The sequence below is a fragment of the Halichoeres trimaculatus genome, unplaced genomic scaffold (assembly GCF_033239565.1).
Source record: "Halichoeres trimaculatus isolate MK-OKI-2021-1 unplaced genomic scaffold, fHalTri1.1 fHalTri1_scaffold_15, whole genome shotgun sequence".
NCBI classification, from domain to species: domain Eukaryota; kingdom Metazoa; phylum Chordata; class Actinopteri; order Labriformes; family Labridae; genus Halichoeres; species Halichoeres trimaculatus.
The window spans coordinates 5241825-5263329 of NW_027437193.1; the positions used below are offsets into that span (position 1 = coordinate 5241825).

At 43.5% G+C, this 21505-nt stretch overlaps 1 protein-coding gene across 1 annotated transcript in view; it reads right to left on the minus strand.

Annotated features, from left to right (window-relative positions):
• Positions 1–262: 262 nt before the first annotated feature.
• Positions 263–21505, minus strand: part of ankrd12 (ankyrin repeat domain 12) — a 50775-nt gene continuing 29532 nt past the window's right edge. The window contains exons 3-13 of the mRNA XM_074689451.1: positions 21030–21180; positions 18301–18372; positions 17759–17896; positions 14600–14803; positions 14365–14507; positions 14126–14273; positions 7894–12038; positions 7666–7764; positions 5479–5622; positions 5285–5380; positions 263–1490 (exon numbers count right to left, since the gene is read on the minus strand). Of these exons, the coding sequence (XP_074545552.1) occupies positions 1305–1490; positions 5285–5380; positions 5479–5622; positions 7666–7764; positions 7894–12038; positions 14126–14273; positions 14365–14507; positions 14600–14803; positions 17759–17896; positions 18301–18372; positions 21030–21180 (5526 nt within the window). The 3' untranslated portion in view covers positions 263–1304. The remainder of the gene's footprint in view (positions 1491–5284; positions 5381–5478; positions 5623–7665; positions 7765–7893; positions 12039–14125; positions 14274–14364; positions 14508–14599; positions 14804–17758; positions 17897–18300; positions 18373–21029; positions 21181–21505) is intronic.

Here is a 21505-nt window from a genome sequence, read left to right on the forward strand (position 1 = left end):
TCTGGAACTGCACCCTGGAGGAAATTGGGAGAATCATGCATCATTTCAGGCTGGGTGTAGATGCAACGTAAGGAGGTTCCTGGTTTGATTCCCTGGCTTGTGAAGCTCCTTTCTGTGCAGAGTTTGGATTTTCTCCTCGTGCATGAGTTGATTTCTCTGTAACAGTCTAAAAACACACTCCTCAGGTTGAAAACTCGAGAGCTGAATCTGTAAAACACTCACTGCCCCTCTCATGATAAAGATGAACGACACCAAAGCAGAATTTGAATTTCACAACAAATAAAATTTATTCAATTATATATTACAAATATGTACAAGTCATGTAACAAGTAAATATTAAAATAGACATTTTTTAGAACTATCGTTCAAAAGGCATTATGTTGAAAAAATAGGTTTTGTTGTGATCTCACATTGAAACTGTAAAAGTGTTTTTTTTTCTCCTTGGAAGCCACAACAGACTTTATTAATGTGCGCGAGACACGATGGACGACACACGAGGAGTGAGGCGGCGAAGAGGACATGAACACAATGGAGCGAAAAAAGCCGAACACTTCAGTAAACCTCACGATAAGTCCACAGTACAGCGTCTTAGGAAAGAAGTACAAACAACGCAACGCATGCACAGCATTTAACTGCCAAAGTCAAAAACACCAGCTGTGGCGTGGAGCTCCAGATGAGGGAGGAGGAAACAGTCGAAACGAAAAAACACAACGAAAGCCAACACATGCTTAAGAGTTTAAGCCAACGACGACGACGAGAACATCACAGACGAAGAGGACTCGATATAAAAACCAACTTTGGTCCATTAAAACATGAGACAGAACGAGTTTACAATCAAAATATCTATTATTTTTTGTTTTTACAGGTTTAAAACAATAATTACATGACTATTTACAAATGCACATCCTTTATGTATAAAATAAGTTAAAAAAATTAAGAGCACAGTCTGTACACAAAGTATGAACACTCACTTTGAAACTATTGAAATCTTTCACTGTGACCCTGCAGCTGGTCTTCGTCCACGCTCCAGCTCCCGGCGCCGCCCACTCCGGCTTTTGGTCTCTGCTCCACGCTGGGCTTCGTCTGCAGCCTGGACCCCCTTTTTCCATCTGAGCCAGGACCACTGAGTCCTGGAAGGCGAGCCGGTTTGGACTGTAAGAGCTCTGGAGTTAAGTAACTCTCGTCTAAGTGCTCTTCTGAGTAACTGCCACGTTCTAAGTGCTTCACATTTCCCCTCTTTGTTCCTCGAGTGTGCAGGCGGCGACGCGGCCGCCTCTGTGGCGAAGCGCTCCGAGTCCTGCAGCTCATATCGGGGTGAGGTCGAAGTCGTCGTTGACCTCCACGAGCGGGATGTAGAACTCGGGGATCTCGAAGATGCTGGTGGACTTGTAGGTGGCCGGGTCAAGCTCCTGCAGTTTGAGCTGCCACTCGAGGCGCTGCACGGCGTTCAGGGCCGCCGCCTCGTGCTGCTGCCTCATGAGGAGACACGTCTGTGGAGGGAGGAGGGAAAGTTAATCAACAAGATCTCCTCTTTTTTTAAAACCACAACTGAGTAAAACTTTCAGTCTTTCAACAAACTGATGAAGTTTCATAAAACCTGTTGATTTGTCCTCTGGTAAACCCTGCTACCAGTAAGGAGCTGGTTACGCCTCAGATTACTCAAACTACAGGAGCATCAGGGGGAGACAGACCTAAAAAATGTGCAGCCCTCTCCTTTTGACTCTGTGGAAAGTCTGACTGGTCAGCTGCAGGAAATCAGTGACACACAGCGTGCGAGAAAAAACCTCCCAGCTCCATAAAACCACAGAGAAACTCAGAGATATCTGACCCAGGTTTTCTCTGGAGAAGAGCTCCGCTTTCAAAAACAAAACTTAATGAGTTCAACCCTCAGGGATAATCGGGACAATTTTGTCCTTCCAGGTAATTTTTGGCTTAGTTTTTGGCTTCAATTTTTGTTTTGTTGTTCCACATAAAATGATATTTCGTGAGAAGGTTTTTTCCTTCCAATGTTTTGATGAAGAAAACATAAAATAATCAATTTTTCATCCTATAAATGTTGAAGGGCTGGTGATATTTTTCAAGATCAGACTTAAATATCCATAAGATTGGTAACAAAGTTGATTTTGATGTTTTTTTTTGTTTTTCTTTTTCAGTGTCAGATTCTTAATTAACCAACTTTTTAAGTATAGGACAAAAATGTCTGGTCTAGTCTCATAATAAATACAATTTTTGAGCAGCAGTCACTACAAAAAATAATCATGCATTCTGACACATTAGGGTTTAATTTTAGAGAAAAATTGTTCAATTTTTCATTTTTACAATGACAATACCATGCCAGTTTATCCCGTTGTATATCTATACACAAAACACCCACATTTCTTAATGATAAAAAATAATAAATAAAACTACAACTGAGCACTAAAGGCTTAAAATAATACAGATTATTAAGTATTCTGTGTTTTTGATTTGGGCTGAAGTTGATTAAAAGATCTGAGGAAAAAAAAAGGTGCAAAAATATTCATCTGTTCTGTTTTTATAGCAGTTTCTCGAGTACATTTCTGTCCTCTCTTTACCTGAAAGGGCAGTAAATCAAGAAACTGACACTGCAAACATTTTTTTTTTAAAAAAAAGCATCAAATTCAATTCCAGTACAAATCTTACTTATTGTTCAGCCTGATCTTAAAGAAAAATCCCCAGCCCTCCGACATTTATAACTTAAATTAAATAACTCATTTTATGTTTTGTTTTTATTTTTCTGCAACAAAAACTGTGACATCATGTAATCAAACGGACATTTTAAATGTTAAAATAATTTTAAAAATATTGAATATTTGGTATTTTTGATTAGTACTGAAGGTTATTGAATGATTTGAGTGAATTAAGAAAAAAAATGTCATGTTTTTATAGCAGTTTTTGGTTGAGAACACTTCTGTCCTTTAATTACCTCAAAGGGTCGTGAATTGAAGCTTTCCATGAAGGTTAAAAGACAAGTTTGTAGATTTGGACTAAATGCAGATTAAGACAGACTGACATAATCCAAAAGGAAGTCTTTTTTTGTCGTTAAAACCTGGACACATCTGATGAATCAGGCCAAAAACTCTGGTGAAATGTAAATCTGTGTCTGTCCTCTGATGAGCTTGTTTATCTCGTAGCTCTTTCTGTAATAGTAAGTTGTCCTCGCTTCAGAAAAACAACTTGAATGAGATCACACTCAGGGTGAGAGGCCACAGGTACCCACGCAGGTAAACACAGATACACACAGGTTCAGCATGAAAGATGAAGGTTTCGTTTTTCATGGAGGAAAATCGACTTCACTGCAGGTGAAGGTGAATGAAGGGTGCTAAAAGGTTTCTCAGGTTTGATGATAAACACTCCTGTGCTGAGTTTAAAAACTGTTCCTCACGGTTTGGAAAAAAGTGTATCAAGCCTCTTTCTTACGTATTCCTAATTTTTTTTTTTTCACGGTTTTTCAGTCTCTATTCAACGAAGACAGGACAGGAGACAAAGGAGGAAACAGGAAGCAGGTCAGACTCAAACTCAGGCTGACAGCTAGATAATAATAAACTTTAAAACACTTTTTAAAACGTGTTACAAGGTGCTTTACAAAATTCAAACAAAAAAGAAATGTGAGGAGGACAAGAACAACCACAAACTAACAAAAGAGAATCATAAAAGCCAGAGAAGGACTGAAAAGCAACATTTTTAGGATTAAACATACTCAGAAAACACCGCCTGTGAAAGGTTACGATTGTTCACGGAAAACGTATCAGGAGCTAAACCTGCAGAGATGTGGTTTCTCTTTTTGGTCCTAACCGCCAGACTGGTGCTGGGTGGGATTCGGTATTTTAGAGCTGGATCTGGAGTATTTTGTCTGTTACGCAGGAGAAGAATGTGTGGCCAAAAGAGGAGCAGAGTCTTCTTTACTGAGAAGGGCAGAAAACAATTGAGGAGATATTTGTGATAATATGCAGAGCCACAAGCAAATGCCTCCTCAATCGTTTTCGGCGCATCCTGCCTGGTTTCAGATGAGGCTCCCAAATCCAAATAAATCATTTTTGGATCAATGTTGAACGTTTTAAAACAAAAAATGCTTCACTGGTCACTCTTCATTTATCCCCCATCACTTTGTTTCCTAATCCTCAGCCCACCTTAGCTCCTCCCAGCAGTTTAGCAGAGCCACAGCTCACAAGCTTTACCCAGAATGCCTTGGCAAACTGTAGCTTAAAAAATCATTGTAACCCCTCGAGCTGGCGGCTCAGCATCCAACCTGTGGCGACTTTAAAGACACAGAAACCCCACCCACCAAAAAGGATGACCCTTCAGTGAGTCACCCTGTCATGAAGTCAAGTGTGCAATTTAAGGCTGCAGCTAAAGAATATTTTAGTTTCTAATATTCTACTGAAAGTGCATCGATTAATCGCGTAATAGGATAAAACACACTTTGTTTAGTTAAACAGCATTATTTTTCTTACAAAAATTTGATAAGAAAAAGTGGAAAAACAAGTTACTTTGGATGATAGATTTCAAATTCAATGTGATGTGAAGCGATACGAGATATTTTGACCAGGAATTAAAACTTTCTTAAAAGATTTTGAGTCTTTGCAGACAAAAATTATGATCCCTGCAGCACATTACTTGATATTTTATCCGGTGAGTTAAACTTAACAACCAATCAGTAAGCTAGATCATGTTTTTGTTTTCATCTTCTTCACTCCACAGCGCTGTGTTTTAGAGATTTCATAAGTTGCTAAATGACAGGATCACCTAATTTGCATGTAACGGTTGTGAGAAATAGTCAAACTCCAGAGAAGAAGCTAGATTTGTCACTGGTCAGTTATTTAAAAAAAAAAAAAAAAAAAAAAAAAAAAAAAAGGAGCTAGAGGGGTCTAAAAATTCACTAAATATAGTGTCCACTCAATTTGCAACATCAAAAGAAAACAACTCTGCGATCTTTTAAAATTTAACGATTCCTTAAGGGAGAGGAAAATCCTCGATCAGTTTTTGTAATCGAGTTACTCGAATTATTAGAGGAATCGTTTCAGCCCTGGTGTGCAGAAGATTTGTGTTTTTACCCCTAAACCTTGACCAGCCTTGTTTGGAACTTGGAGAAGTTTAGACCCTTCCTTACTCTAAATTTTTCTTGAAAAAAGAAAAGAAATCTAATCCTGAAGTTTTGATGCTGAACTCAGCTTGTTTGAAAATTAATTCAGTCTGCCGTTTTCCCTGTGCTGAAACCTGCGACCCGTCACGCCCCTTCTCCAAACGCCTGAAACACTCGTCTCACCTTCAGTTTATCAAACTTGTCGTCAACGTCTTGTAACCAGGACATGAACTGCCTGGCGTTGAACCGATCTCTCACCGACGTTTTCCCGTCATCGTTCTGCAAACCAAACACAGGACTCGTCAAAGATCCAGACTTCATTAAAACACACTGACAGTGACTGAGACTCTGACAGGTGTGGTCTGTACCTCTCTTACCTGAACGTCTTGAGGCATGTTGTAGACTTCGGCGTCCAATAGAACTGTGCAGGCACTGAAGGGAAGACTCTGATTGGCCAGAGTTCTCGCCGCCCGGTAGTGGACTCTTAAGACTTCCTGTTCGTTTGAGACAATCAGCTTTTCCTGAGCAGGAAGAAAAGACGTGTTCAGAGTAGGGATTTTTTTTTTTTTTTTTTTTTAAATCTTTGACTTTTTGTTAAAGCTGTAGCATGACAATCCTGTAATTTTAATACAAACAAAGCAGCAATTTTTATTTAAGATTTCAAAATCTAAAAAATAATTACATTCAGAAAAGAACTTTAAAAATATGCAAAATTTAGCAATTTAAAAAAAAATGGTTAAGTATTATTAATTTGCAACTTTTTCAAGAGATTCAAAATTTTTAAAAATTGCATAAAAAATAATAAACTTTAAAAATGAGCAAAGCCTTGCAAAAACTTGCCCAAAACTTGAAATTTCAAAAATTTGCCAAAATTTAATTAATTTGCAAAACCAATTGTAATTTCAAAACTTTACTATTTTTTTAAATATCTAAACAAAATTCAACAATTCACAACTTTTTCTAAATAAAATGGGATTTAAAAAATGTGCAAAAATTTTCTGAAATTAGAAAAAAATTGAACTGCAAAAATCTCCGCTCTGTGACCCCCATCGTCGTCCTGGCCCCCTCCCCACAGTCTATTTTCACAAATCATGATCTGTCCATGTCACCACAAGAGGGGAATTTCTTAAGCAGAGTGGGGTTGTTCTGAGAAAAACTGATGTATATTTTTCTACACATGTCAATCACATCATTAATAATCTGCAGATGAACATAAAACGGTCCCGGCTTCGTAACTGTTTCAGTCAAAGGTCTTAATCAAAACTTTGAAAAGTGACAGATAGAAAACAGAGGATTGAAGGAAAGGGGTTTGAATGTCTACTGATAAGAGATCTAGTTTATGTTAAACTCTTTGGGCTGTTGATGAGGACCATGCCCGTCAGGTGCTGGGTGACAAAACCACACAAGAACATTTTTATGACGTGCTAGTTTCTGTAATTTCATTGGTGAACTGTTAAAACTTGAATTAATCGATATACAGTGGGGAAAATGAGTATTGAACGTGTCAACTTTTTTCTAATTACACTTGTTTCCAAAGATGCAATTCACTGTTGGTGTAGTGTTTTTTGGGTGATGTGCAGTGCTGTTTCTCCTCCAATCATGGTCTGTAATATGACAGCCCAAAAGTTCAGTTTTGGTCTCATCTGACCAGACAACATTCTCCCAGTATTCTACAGGCTTGTCAAGATGCTGTTTAGCAAACTTTAAACCAGCTTCAACATGCCTTTTCTTGAGGAATGGAGTCTTGCGGGCTGAGCGTCCATAGAGGCCATGGTGGTGGAGTGCATTGCATATTGTTTTCTCTGTAACAATTGTACCTGCTGCCTCCAAGTCTTTCTGGAGCACTTTCAGGGTGGTCCTTGGCTCGTTGACTCCTCTTCTGACTATCTTTCTGACTCCCTGGTCAGAAATCTTCAAGGAGCTCCTGTGCGTGGCCTGTTGATGGTAAGGTGGTGCTTCTTCCACTTGTGAATAATGGCCCCAACGGTGCTGACTGGAATATTCAGGTGCTTTGATATAAGTCTGTAACCAGTTCCATTCTGATGCTGAGCAACAATCAGGTTGTGAATGTCTTCAGAGAGCTCTTTGCCTTTACCCATCATGAGGTGTGTGGTATTTTACTGCTTGGTGAAAAAAAAACACCTTTTTTATAGGAGCATCAATTTGCTCTAGCCCAGCTGATGTTGGTTTGCACTAATTGGAAGTTTTAGCAATAATTACTGACAGATTTCAGGTGGTATGGTGCATTTCCTTGCCAAAGTATACAGCCTTTCCATGGTGTGTTCAATACTTTTTCCTGTGTTATCGTACTTAATTCCACATAATTATTATTTATGGACCTGAACGTTGTGATTTCTTTTCATGTGTGGATTATTTGAGTTAATACCAATGTCTGGTAGAAATTTTGTTTGAATTGCATCTTTGGAAATAAATATGATAAGAAAAAAGTTGACGCATTCAATACTTATTTCCCCCACTGAATCGCCCAGGCCGAGTTCAAAGAAACAAACAGCTTCATAACATCCACAGAGTTTGTCCAGAGCTGAAGTAGGAAGACGACGTACCCTCTCGATGCTGTGCTGCAGACGTAGCTTCATGCGGACGACCTCTTGTTGTTTGAACATCTCTTTCAGCTGCTCAGGTAACGAAGGAGGCGGAGTGATCTGTTGAACAATGCAGGAGGACACGGTTAGTTAGTGTCTGAACAGGTTTAAACTTCCTTCACTTCACGGTTTTGTTTGTAAATGTACATAATCATAGTATAAATGTAGGAAAGGAAGTGAGGATCTTACTGTGGGTATGCAGAGTTTGCTGAGTGGGTTCCCGTCTAAGAGGTAGGATCCATTGAAGGTGACGTATTCGTCGTAATACTGCGGCGGCTGCGGCGTGACGCTGCACAACACTTTGCGCTTCTCCTCGATCTTCTTCCTGATGTGCAGGAACTCGTAGTAAGGGTTGGCCCTCTCCGTCTGGTACGGTTCGATCTCCTCCAGCTTCACCGAGTCCACGATGGCGGCGAGGGACTGCTGCCCTCTCTCCTTCTCCTGCACCGTCGTCGAGCTCGGCTGAGAGCTCAACATCTTGTGCATCTTCCTCTTGCGCGGGTGAGGGACGTGGATGTCGATGTCCTCGTCTGAGGAGCGGATCTTGACTTTCGCCCCGGAGGAATCAGAGTCCCGGTCTCCGGACTGTGGAGACGAGCTCCCTGAGGCGCTGTTGCTTGAGTCGGTGTGAGCGGCGGATTGGACAGCGCTCTGCTCCTCTCCAGAGGACGCCGACTCCTGTTTCTCCTCTGTTGGAGTCACCTCCATCGGCTCTGAGCTGCTCTCTGCTTTGGATTCAGAGGCTCCATCCGCGGCCTCCGCTGACGCGCTCTCAGCTGAAACAGAAACCGGCCGGCTGTCGCTCTCTGAGCTCTGAGGGACGTCTGTAATCTCCTCAGCTTTGTGCTCAGGAGAGTGTGAAGAAACCAGCGTCTCGGTTTCCTTCTTCTCTAACTGAGCGTCCGGACATGAACCAGCAGAGTCACAGGAAGGTTTGGGCTTCTTACAGTCTTTGTTTTCCACCTCCATGTCCTCTGGAGGACTCTCAGGCTCTGTGGTTTTGCTGACCCCGGTCTCTCCTGAGGAGGAGCAGGGAATGTGCGAGCTGGTGGACGGTTCAGGACTTCCTACATCCTCCGCTCTGAAGCTTTCCGAGTCCATACCTTCTTGCTCGGCTTCGTCTGAAGCCAGAGGAAGTTTCTCTGCCGGCTCAGGAACCTGCGTGCTTCCTGATTCTGTCGGCTGCTCGCTCTCGGTGACAGGAAGTGGTTCGCTTTGCGTTGACGGCTCGGTGGACGGAGACGCAGCAGACACCAACGGCTCATCAGACTCTTTGATACTTGACTCCTCTGACGAACTCTTTGCATCTTTGGAAGCAGGAGGCTCAGAGGAGGAGGGAGTTTTCTGCTCCGTCTGCTCAGTCGACTCGGACGCGTCTTTACTCTCGGGGTCTTTGCTCGCCGTTTGTGGCTCGGATGAATTAGCGTCCTCGTCCAGAATGGCCCTGAGGTACGGCGACTCGTGCCGGGTGGAGAGCAGCGTCCGGTTACCCGACGGCGCGTCTGGAAGACAATCCTTATCGTGAACGGACGGCGATCTGGTGGCCTGGATGACGAGGGAAGACTGGAGGAATGCAGGTTGGGAGTCGGAGGCGTCCATGTTCATGTCGGAGTCGTACTCCACGTGTCGGGGTGTTAGTGTCGTTGCCTGACACGAATCCTCAGAGCTGGCGACAGAAACTAACGACACGGACCGCGATATGAGGCCAAAGCGTTCGCTCTCCGGCCTCGGGGATCTGGTCAGACAGTTCTCCACGGCGGACATCACCTTCGCGCCGATGGACGGCAGAGTCTTCCCATCGAGGGACATCGTTCTGGGGCTGGCGCCGTCCTTCTGAGGTTTCTCTGAGACTTCAGAGCTTTTTGAGCGCATGAGCTCTTTACTCAAACACGGATCAGGTTTTGTTCTGTCTTTCGGTTTGGACTTCACCGGATCCACCAGAGGCCGCTGCTTCAGCCGCTCCCGCTCCTTCTGTTTGATCTTCTCCAAGTGTTTGCGGTGCCACTGCTCGATCTCCTGATCTTTCAGGCTGAGCATTCGCTCGAAGCTGGTCTGCATCAAGTCGTCGTTGACTAGCCGCTTCTCTTTGGGCTTGGCGTCCCGTGTTGCTGGCGAGGCCTTCGACTTGGCCTTGTCTGCGTCAGCCTCGTTGGATTTGGCCTTGCTGATCTTGGCCTGCAGAGAGCGGTCTTTGTGCCGGTCTCGATCCTTGTCCTTGTGTTTATCTGAGTCTCTGTCGCGCTCTCTGCGGTCGCGATCTTTCTCTGGCGTTCTCGCGACTTCCTCCTTCGACTTTGCAGATACAGACTTGCTGCTCTCGGAGAGATAACCCTTCTTCTCTTCTAAGAGTAGCTTCAGGTTGGAGCTCGAAGACGACCCGTCTTTGATTTTCTCCCTCCTGCGTCTGTCGCAGTCTTTTTCTTTGGAGCGCTCAGATTTGCTGTGATCCGCGGCCTTCTCCAGAGGTTTTCCTTTCTTATCAGAGTTTGTACGCTCCTTCTCTCTGTGATCCCCGGCGCCGTATTCTCTGTCCAGCCTCTCCCTATCAGACCGCTTGTCAAACTTATCTTTATTTTTCCTGCTGTCCTCGTGCTTTTTAGTGGTGGATAAAGATTTCAGCTTCTCGTTTTCTTTGTAGTTCTTATCTCCAGGCGAATGAGAGGAAATAGCTCCAGCTCTGTCTTTTTCTTTCCAGCGATCCACTGAGTTCTGAGTGTCAGCTTTGTCTGAGTGCTCCGTTTTCACCTTTTTCTCTTTGTCAGGATGCCTTTTCTCCATTTTTTCAGAGTCTTTCTCCTTTCCTGGGAGCCTCTTGTCAGTTTTCTCGCGCGAGCCTTTCTCAGAGGACTCCAGCTGTTCTTGATCAGCTGTGATCCCACTTACGGGTTTCTCCTCCGTCTCCTCTTTCAAGCTGTTGCTCTGCAGCGTCTCCTCAGGAATCCGCCCTGAGCCGTGGCAGTCGACTCGCTCGTCACGCTCGCTCGGCTTTGAATCCTTTACCTTCTCCTCCTTAGCGGCAGACTCCTTCCGCTCCTTTTTCACACACTTGTCTTTCTCCTTCTCCTCCCTCAGCCTCTTTTCTTTGCTGCTGGAGTGTTTCTCCTTTGTGTTTCTCTCGTCTTTGACAGGAGAGGATTCAGAGGTCTTCTGCAGCGAGCCATTGTCCTCGCTTTCCTTTTTTACTTGCGGAGGTTCGTCCGTCTCATCGCTTTTGAAAAAATTCTCTTTCCAGAACTCCCTGTCGAACTCCAAATTCCTGTGGCCGTCCTTCCTGGCCTCTTTCTGCCTGTGGCGGCTCCGCTCTGCCTCGTACTCTCTCCGGTGTTTGTCTTTCTCCTTGTGTTTGAGTTTATGCTTTTTTACCACTTTCCCGTCCACGTCGGTCTTCCGTAAGGCACCGTCCGTACTCTCCACGCTGTTTCCTATGCTGCCGTCTTTGTAGGGACTCGTCCGCCCGTCGTCTCCGTCCACGCTGGACTCTTTCTGTTGATGTTTGCTCTTCTCTTTGTGCTTATACCCTTTGGTGCTGGAGCCTTCAGTGCAGAAGTCTGCGTCTGTGTAGTGGTTGTATTTGACGCCGTCCACAGGACTCGAGCTGTCGCTGATGGAAATGCACATCTTCGTATTTTCCTGTTTGAGTGGCGTCTGTTTATCCGTCAGGCTGTGGTTCAGTTTAGGAGATTTTATGGATGACAAATGGAAAAGGTGGACGGATGAGTCATCTTTCGGACTGAAGGACATCTTGAAGGAATCTTCTTCTCGGCCCTTTTCTGTGCTCTCAGACACGGTGGCCAGAGACAGGACTAAAGTTTTGCTGTTTTCCTTCCCGTCCTCTTGGTTTTCCTTGTTTTTAATCTGACTTTTGCTCTTTCGTTTAACTTTGCCCTTCTCTTTCTGCTCAGCAGTCTCTTTTTTCGACCGTGTGTCCGCCCTGAGGCTCTCCGAGCTCTGAGAACACGTGGGCGAGTTCCTCTTCTCTGGAAGACTCTCCATTTCGTCGCTGGAGGTGTCCGAGCTGCAGTGGACCCGGGAGGTCTTCTGCTTTTTGGACTTTGAGGAAGAATCTCCTTTACTGCTCTGCTTTCCCGCCACATGGTTCCTCTCTTTGTCCTCCTTCTCACGCTGCCGTAGCTCCCTGCGGAGGATGTGTCTGTCGTTCAGAGCTTTACTAAGATCCTCCTCCTCCTCCTCGTCTTTGAACTCGTACTCGTCCAGCCCGGTCATGGACGACGACGCCTTTGTGGCGGGTTTGCCGTCTGAGTCCTTTTCGGTATCAGAGTCGTCCATGTTGTCATCCACGCTGGACGGGTTGACAGACGGCGGGTCTTCAGACTCTGCAGAAAAGAGAGGAAACTTTATTAAAACGATGCAACTGAAGGCTTTAAATCATCTTTAAACACTTGTCGAAACAAACGGAGCATGGAGCAGATCGATGAGTGCAACTTGCTCTACAAACTTACAAATCTAGGAAAAAAAATTGGCTTGAATGAAAATAATTGACCCATCTCAGGGTTTCCGCTACATCTAAATTATTATGGTGCCATGCATTCAGAATTATGATCCTATTTTTCCCAGATGTTTAAAATGTAAATCAAACTGTCCAGGGCTCTTGTACTTGGGACCAAAACTGCCTAAAACTCACACTCATGGTCGGATCATATCGTGGGTCAAAACGTCTTTGAGCGTTTTGTAAGGCAATAAGAAACAGAGTGGGTCTGTGCAGTTTAAAATTCTCAGCTTTCTTTATTGCTCATGGCCGAATTCTTCCCCAATATGCAAACATAAGACACACAAGGAGTGTGCCATATTATACTGTCTACGATATAAGTTTTTTGACAATATAAATTTGTCATTTCGTGATATTTACAGTGCAGAGACGCAGTGACATATGGCGCTACCTGCTGTGTACAAAAACAACAATGACCAAGAGTGAAAGTAACACGGCAGCATCAACTTTGTCCTCACATGAGGATTAAACCCCACCAAGTAGTTTAGTTCGGTTCGTCTCGGTATAGCACAGGACAGATCCCCAAATAACCAAGATGAGCTATCCCACTTTTTGGGACCCTTGTGTAGGGGGTGCCAGACTGAAACAATCAAATTTCGGAAGGTGGAGCTACAACACTGCAGACCGTTGATTGGTCAAAAGAATCATCACTTGTGGTGCGACAGCGGCTGCATTTCTCCTGGCGGCACACAGACTTCTTCAAAACAAAGCTTGATTGGATTTTGTATCAAAGAGCTACATGCCAACCACAAAGAAGACGCTCACGGTTGGCTGAAACGCAAACAGGACCAAGCTTAACTGATCCAACCTGTACCAAACTGTACTGATCTAAACTGAACTGCTTGGTGGAAACTCGGCTTAAAAGAGGAGCTACCTCAGTGATGTGGAGCTGGTTTGGCTGACCAAAGATCAGACACGCAGCAAAACACATGAAATGCAAAATGTGCAGAAGAACTATCACCGCGAAGGATGGCAACACCACAAACATGTTCCTCCACCTTCAGCTGAAACACATGGCCGAATACAACCAGGCTATAAAGACACGCGAGGAGGACGTGAAAGCTACGTTATAATTGGTGGATTTTTTGCCTCAATGATGGACGTGTGGTTGAGAAAAACTTCCGAACCCTATACCAGCATTACCCCTAATTCACACATGAAGAGTAAGCGTTGCGGGTTTTGGGCCAATGCCAATTCATCCTGGATGCATCTTTGGAGCGCAGCGCAGCTGAATACCCGGGATCACAAGATCACAGGAGAACCACATGTTCCTGAAGGAATCCTACCCATAACAACGTTCCTTTAAGGTAATAATTAGGCATGTTAAGCTAATCTGGTCCTCCCAAAACTTCAACTCCTTCAGTCCATACCGTCTCCTTCTCGTTGCATATTACACATCAGCTGATCATTAATCCTCCTTGCACTTCTCCAGTCACCTTTCTGCTGTGTCTTTGGCACAGAAGTTGAAGCTTGACTATCTTTCCCTTCATTCTTTAAAAACCAACAGAGGAGTTTTCCTCCAGCTTTTGTTATTATCACCATTTCATGTCCAAATTATCACCATTTATTTTCTTCAACTTCACTCTTTACTTAAATAACGGAGTAACTATGATTGTTTAACTATTATATTCGAGTGTAGGATTTTGGTGTTGTTATTTTTAATAAAAAGACAGATGTCAGCATGGCTGCAAACTTTGTCATCAGATGAGGAAAAATTATTTTTGTGTTGAATAAATAATTTATAAAAGTTTTAAGTGTGATAATGACCCACAGTTTCTAAAAATCCTGCGTCTATCCAGGGAAACACTTGGATCAACTGCAGTGTATTAACATATCCAGTACCATTACAGTCACTGTGTTAGAGCGTGACCTTACAGAGGGGGTCAGCCAAACACTGGAGCCTTCTCTGCATACCTGATGAGCTGTCCTCTTGCTCCGACATTGGCAGCTCTCCCTTTAATAGCTGCTCCAGCTCCTGAGAGTCCGCCACGTCCACCGGGCGCTCCCCACGCTTGTTGGCCTGGAAGGCGTTACCGCCGTGGCGTAGTAGCAGCTTCACAATCTGTGTGAAAGAGAAGAAGAAGAAGTGAGAGGGAGAAGCACTAAAGAAACACTTAAGAGCCTCAGACGAAGTGAACTGTGATTCTACATACGTCTTTGTGCCCGCTGCTTGAGGCGTCGTGGAGCGGCGTGTCGTCATCCAGACCCTGCGTGTTCACCTCAGCACCAGCTGCTATTAAGACCTTGGCCACATCATAGTAACCCAGATTACAGGCTTCGTGGAGCGGCGTCCAACCTGGTGAGGAAAGAAAAGAAGAAAGAGCGTGAGGAAAAACATGTTTCTGGTTTGCCGCAGTGAGCGATAGAGACAAGAGGAGAAAATCTCACCTGCAAAGTCTTTGACGTTGACATCAGCGCCCAGGCTAATGAGCTCCTTCACTTGTTTGGCGTCGCCTCTGATGGCGGCCATGTGGAGAGGAGTCTCCCCTCGCTCGTTCCTCTTGTTGACCTTGTCCTTCTGCCGAGACGAGGTGCTGCTGGGGACTTTCTTCTGCACCGGGGTCGTCTGTGAGGGATGACTGGGGGTAGAGTCTGGACGCAGGCAGAGAGGGAAGTGCTTAATTGATGCTTGAAGCGAGAGCTTGTCACAGGATGAGATAATTAGCTTTAATTTGTGGAAGGGGCTGGACTAAGGACGCAGAGGGAAGCTGTGTCTGTCTATTCAAACTAGAATGATCTGATTTTTCTGTGTTAATCGATATCGAAATCGATACCAACAAATCTGGCAGGTGATAACTTTAGCATAGCATCAAGAGAAACGTTGCGGGACAAAGCTTCAGAAAATTATCACATCTTTTTCTACATTTAGTTTTTGTCTGATTAAAAAAAAAATGCTTGAAGTTGAGTTTCTTATCGTTGCATATGCTCCCCCTGTTCCTTACATTCATGCTATGCTAGCATACTGCTAGCTTCAACCTTATATTGCAAGCTGGTTTCAGTCTTCGTTAAAAAGACATCCCCTGTAACAATATCTGAAGCTTCATTTATTCATAAATTCTCCAATAGGAGACACCAGGGCAGAGAGGGATCTTTGTCTTTTCTATCAAAACTCTGACTCCGATAGAAAAGTGTGGATGCAGAATGAAGTTGGACTAAGAATGGTGCATGTATTGGAGGAGCTGTTTTGAGTTGTATTTGGATAGTTGGTTTGAAAACGTGTTTCCTTAAAGGAACAGGATTCAAATGCACATTGCACCACTGGTGTATGGTCAAACCAAGGGGCAACATCCAGACTAGAAAAATTAAAAAATAAAGTCTATGTGGAAGTGCTAAAAGTTGCTACTCATCAAGAATCCGCTTGAGTCTGGCTGCAGAAAGACCGTAAGTCACGTACACACCCAGCCATAAAAACAGACTTTTACGGCATTAAAAAACATATTTACAGCCTGGTTCACAAAACAGCTTGGGTCTAAAATGGGGTGTAGAAGTTATTAGGATCGTTTGATTGTCCAATCAGAGACATAGCTTAGGTCATGTGATGCTGGGCATCCTGTAGCTGTTTGAAAGGAAACTCACAGCCAGTGTCATATCAAATGTGGCTGCGTCCACGGATTGACTTCATTTCAGAGTTTCAGGAACAGACGGGTGACATCATGGAGACGATGTCCTGTTTTATAAAGTCTATGGGTCAAACCCTTGCAGTGTAAGCTGGGGTGGCCAACCTGTGGCTCCCAAGCCGCATGTGGCTCCCTGCCTTTCGGTGTGTGGCTCTTCGATCCATTCACAAAAAATATATATATATACTTATGAGTAGTGGTGTGCTGATCAATCTAAACTATATATATATATATGGGTGCCAACATTGGGATCATTTGGGATTGATACTTAAGTTTCAGTTTCTCTTCTCTGGTACAAATTTAAACACACAAACACAGTAGATCTCGGTTTGAAAATTGGAAATGTATTGATTTTTATTTTATGTAATTTTGTTTATGTGTGAGAGGAAGTGTTTTTGTAAGACCACATGTGTGATGTGGCGTTCTTTAGTACCACAGTAATTTTTGTGGCTCTTGGTCTCTGACTGATTGGCCACCCCTGGTGTAAGCATATCAAAACATGAGCAATGTTTGCTGTCTCCTTAGTAAGTAAGTAAGTAACTTTTATTTAATAAAGCACCTTTCATTGAACAGAATTACAAGGTGCTTGACAGGAAAAATGTAAATAAAATCATAACAGCACGAGAACAGAGGGAAAAAAGACATTAAAAGTGTTGTCAAACAATAAAAGGGACAAACACTGGAATAATCAAACATTAATTTGTACAGGGAGAGTCAAAAGCCTGCTTGAAATGACCACAGAGACAGAGATTGTTCCAGCATGCTGCTAACAGCATATCTGACTTTGTAGTCAAGCACAGCCTTTAAATGAGCAAAACCAGCTAACACATGACTCACAACTGCAGACTTAAATACTCCAAAACGCAAAATATCAACACTTTGAAGCCTTTACGTGACAACGTATCTTGAAAGCTAGTTGGCACTCGATTCTTCTGTCAACATCACTCTCCAAAACACACGAGGGCAGCATCTTTCATATGATCATCAAATCCCCAGTTTTTGAGCAATTTTGTGCAGATTACGTGACATTGAAGCTCAAACATGTTCCTGGATATTAAACAGCAACTATTACAAGGAATTAGGAGACATAGAAGGAGGCAATTCTGGAGATGTAAATAAAGGGAAAAACAATCCCACTCAGCAGACCAATCACAGGGCTTGCAGTTTTGTTTTTGGAGAAGAATGTGCAGACCTGTGACGCTGATTAAACGCAGAAATATAAACCAGGTTTAAGGCCTGGATTTCCGGAAAAATCACATCCCTAAAGGAGTTTTTATTTCCTTAAATTGAAAGACCATTCTCATATCAAATAACTCAACTGTATCTATAAACACAGATTTTTTTTAATTGAGTGTCAGAAAACACCTCCCAAAATCAAAAACTATTTAAAATATCACCAATATTGTAAAGATATAAACAGAAGTTGGTGTTCAATTTGATATGAAACCATGCAAACAGAAAATGTTTGATCTATCTGCTAAATTTCTTTGTAGAAGACCCCCTAGGTGGCTAAACCAGAGTACCAGGCAGTCTAATTTTTCAGCAAATCAGCTGAATCAAGTATCTCAGACCTTGTTTTGTTTACGTATTGGTCAGTTAGTGCTTCCCTACAGCAGGACAGAGCTAAACTTGTAATACTGATAGCCTTAAAAATCTGAGCTCATGTCTGTATGTTTCATCTTAAAGCTACTCCAAACAATTTATTCACAAAATAAACTGAGTTCTCTAATTAAATACTATATGTGAATGTCATAATATCGATGTGAAAATACAGAGAAAGCTGAGCTTAAACATTTACACGAGGTATCTACTCTTAAACAGCCTTTTAATACTGAATGCTCTTCTCCTTATGTGCATGACTCATCACACAATAAATACACGCTGAGCCATCTTAAGTGTGTGTCTAAGGTGAGAGTGTACGCACACAAACCTGGACTGTTGGCAGTCATCTGCATGAGGAGAGCCATCTGTTTGCGCTCCGACAGAGGATACCCAAACAAAAGGTTGGCCTGGATCTTTTTGCCCCCAGCCTCCTTTTTCATCTTCTTCTTGTCCGGTCCATCTTTATCTGCAACAAAACCAGGACACATTTTAGGGAGCGGTCCTGAAACGAGGTCCAGCTTCATCTCAAGCAGCAAACTCATCGCCACAGTGACACCGTTTCCTTGTATCTGTTGAGCACGCGGAGGAACAGATGACAAGCATGAGGTTTGAAAAAGAAGACAAAAATCAGACAGCATTCTCATAAGCCAGCCAAGTGCAGACGACACTCCTCAGGGCCCCCCTCGCCATCCGTCCGACGGTTGTTACTAAACACAAACATGCGTGAGCTGTAACAGGGGCAGATGCAGGTTGAAAACACACACACGTGCATGTGTGTCTGTGTGTTTACAGCAGCAGAGTGGCTCAAAGTTGGTGACGTTACTTGTAAGAAAAGAAACGGGGGGCCGAGGATCGGGCTGCAGCGATTACCTGCGTATATCCTGCAGGGAGGCACTAATCTCTCTCCCCAGGTCTCACTCGACTGGCCTGGGTCTGAGTCATCTACAGTGCAAAGCAGAGAGGATGGGGAGAGGAAGGGGAGGGGGGAGCAAAGGATGGGGGGTGGAAGGGTGGGAAAGCACTGCATTAACGCTCTCCTACCCTCCACGTCTCACATGTACTCAAATACAGACAGGCACAAAGGCAGACTCGCGCTCCACGCACAGATTATGACTCATGGCAACACAGGAGAGAAGATGTGATCGGAGATGGTCAGCGTCTTAAATCTGAGAGAAAAGGTTGCAGGAAGGACACACCAGCCTCTGTGCTAGCTTGGTTTCATAACCTGTGCAACATAAACAATACTCAGCGAGTGTAAAATTGAGGGTTCCTGTCTGTTACTAAGATGCAGGACCACACAATAAAGATAATTTCGCTCTCCAGAGGAGATCAAGGCGAAGCGACTGGACCACAAGCTGTCTGTTAAATCCATTATCATACTTCATTTACTCTAATTACGGATGTAAGAGACACTCGCCCTGCATTAAGACTGGAGTCTGATGAAAACATGCAGTTACATTCTGACCAAATGACAGAGGCACAGTCATCTATTTACACAAGAAAGAAAAAGCATTTACAGCATAAAAAAAACTACATTTAGGGACAAAAAGAAGCAGAGGAGTCATATTTAAAGGCACTGTGAGGACTGTCTGTTTGGTTTTGTTTGCTGAATCAGCGGTGGCTAGGATCGTTAGCGTTTTTCACCTATCACCACCCACTGTTGCAAAGATTCAAGACTTGCAGAGCAGATCTCCTTTTTGACTAGGGATGGCTGAGTATTGGTATCGATATCAGACCGATACTCGCCTTATTTCAAGGTATTGGTCCTCATGAAGGCTGCCGATATTTAAAGTGATATTCTGGGATGGAACAAGTTGGGTCCTATCACAAGGTTTAGGGCAGAAATTACCCCTACAGCAGTGATTTTGTGCAGCAGAAGCGCTCGCACCAAACACCCCCTCCCTGCTCCTCTGCACTCAGACGGGGCCATATTTTACTTGACCAAAAACACAAATAAACGGACTCCCACCGGAAAAATCTGATATCGGTCTGCATTCACGATTTATTTAGAGAATTTTCAGCACGTTACTTTCACACAAAAACACCGCCAAATAAGGCTCTAGCGCACGCGGACTGATACACTAAGCGGCGAGCGCCTCGCAGCCAGCTGTGGCTCTGCAGCGGAGGTAGCGCCGTTTTACGACACAATGAGAACTAGAGCCTTATTTAGCGGTGTTTTTGAGAAAAAGTGGTATTGAACATCCCTATTTTTAGCATTGCTTTTCTTTGTTCAACACAGCTTTTCTCATTATGCAAAGCAACAAGATAATGTATTCATTCATTACCTCTGTAAAGAAGTTTATGTTTGGGGGAGAGTTTGTCTGTTTGTCTGTGAACAACATAACTCAAAAAGTAACAAACAGATCTTGATGAAATTTTCAGGCAATGTTCAAAATGGGATAAGGAAGGAGTGATTACATTTTGGAGGTGATCCTGATCCTCCCAGGATCCAGGATTTTTTAAAGGATTCTTTATCATTGTGAGATAGGGCTGTTTTCACCATATGTGTATATAACTCCACCATAAATGGTCAGATTGCTTTGCAAAACAATACAAGACAAGGTCACCATAATTTCTGACAGATGTTAAAGTACGATCCAGATCCTGACAATATTCTGGATACTAAGATCTGGAATATGAAATATGTACTGGGTCGTCATAATTTTCAACACTGTCAGGAAACAAATTATCGTACAAACCTGCAACTAACACCAAATTGTAGCAGACAGTCTGCTGAAAGGGAGTATAACATTAAAGTAGGACTAACGTGTTGGTAACCCGTGTTTTAGCCCAAATCATGGAATATAAACAGACAAAAATATAAAAGTGAGGCTATTTCAGCTCACTTAGAAAGTCCTCACAGGGCCTTTAAATGCTGGATTGGTACAAAAGTTCAAGAAGTAATCCAGCGTTTTGTCTCGGCTGGCTGTAATGATATCCACATGATCCTCTGAGACACCTGACCTCTTTTAAAGTTCACTAAATGCATTTGGTTATGAAGTTGTCTCTGCATCAACGTTAAAACTCATCCCTCCAACCCTGACTCACATTTCTTTTAGTGTTCACTTTAAAAATGAAATCAGGCTGCTCATTAAGCCACACTTTGTGAGTCCACGTGTAACCTCTGTATCTCTTTCATTCACGGCAGCAGAGTGGCTGCAAAGTATTTCCAGTGTTTGATGATTTCCAGCTGAAGCAACCCACTGAACCAGGTCAAGGACCTTTAAAGCCTCAGATACAAAAAATATGTTTTTTAAGGGAATCAGGAGCTGGAGATCATTTTAGTTTTGCTTGAAAAGATAACCCTGATCTTTATTTTAAAGAATAAGAGCGGCCTCAAGGGAGATTCCACTTTGGATTAATGTTTACTTGCTCCTCAACATTCTTCTCACACCGAAACGCTTTTATTTATTCACCAACATCAGATCTGGTCACTTTTGTTTCCTGCTGCCAAGTTGAAATCCTTTAACCTACAGCCAGTCCCTGAAGTAAATGTTCAACATCAGGCCACCAGGGGGCAGTGTGAGGACATGGCAGCCTGCCAGCAGCAGCATGGCTTCCAAACAGGAGCAGGGAGGAGCAGCAGCAGCAGCTCTTACCTGTGTCTGAATCCCGCTCCTCTGTCTGAAGCGGACTTGCGGTGAAGGAGAGCTTGCGCTTCATAGAAGACTTCGCTTTCCCTTCCTTCCCCAGAAGTTCACTCCGGTCCAGCTTCGGAGTTTTGGTGAAAGGGGACAGCTTGTCTTTGCTCTGCGAGGTGAAGAAGAGAACATGGGAATTAAAAACCGTCAAACACGGCAAAGGTGTGGCCGCAGCTGTGACTTGTGTGACACATGTAACAGTTAAAATCTGCAAACGAGCAGAACAACAGGGATGAGCGGAGCGTGCAGGTGGCGTATCAGATACGGCTAAAAACAGAACAATAAAAACAAAAAGCAGCTGATTGAAAACAGGCGCTGTTGTGTCTCTGAAACCTATCTCTTGGGCCGTGCAGACGGCAGGTTAGACTGTATGACTCACTCAAATCCTATTTCTAAGGCAGGGTCTCTTTAAAGTGGAGAGTAAAGATCAGAGA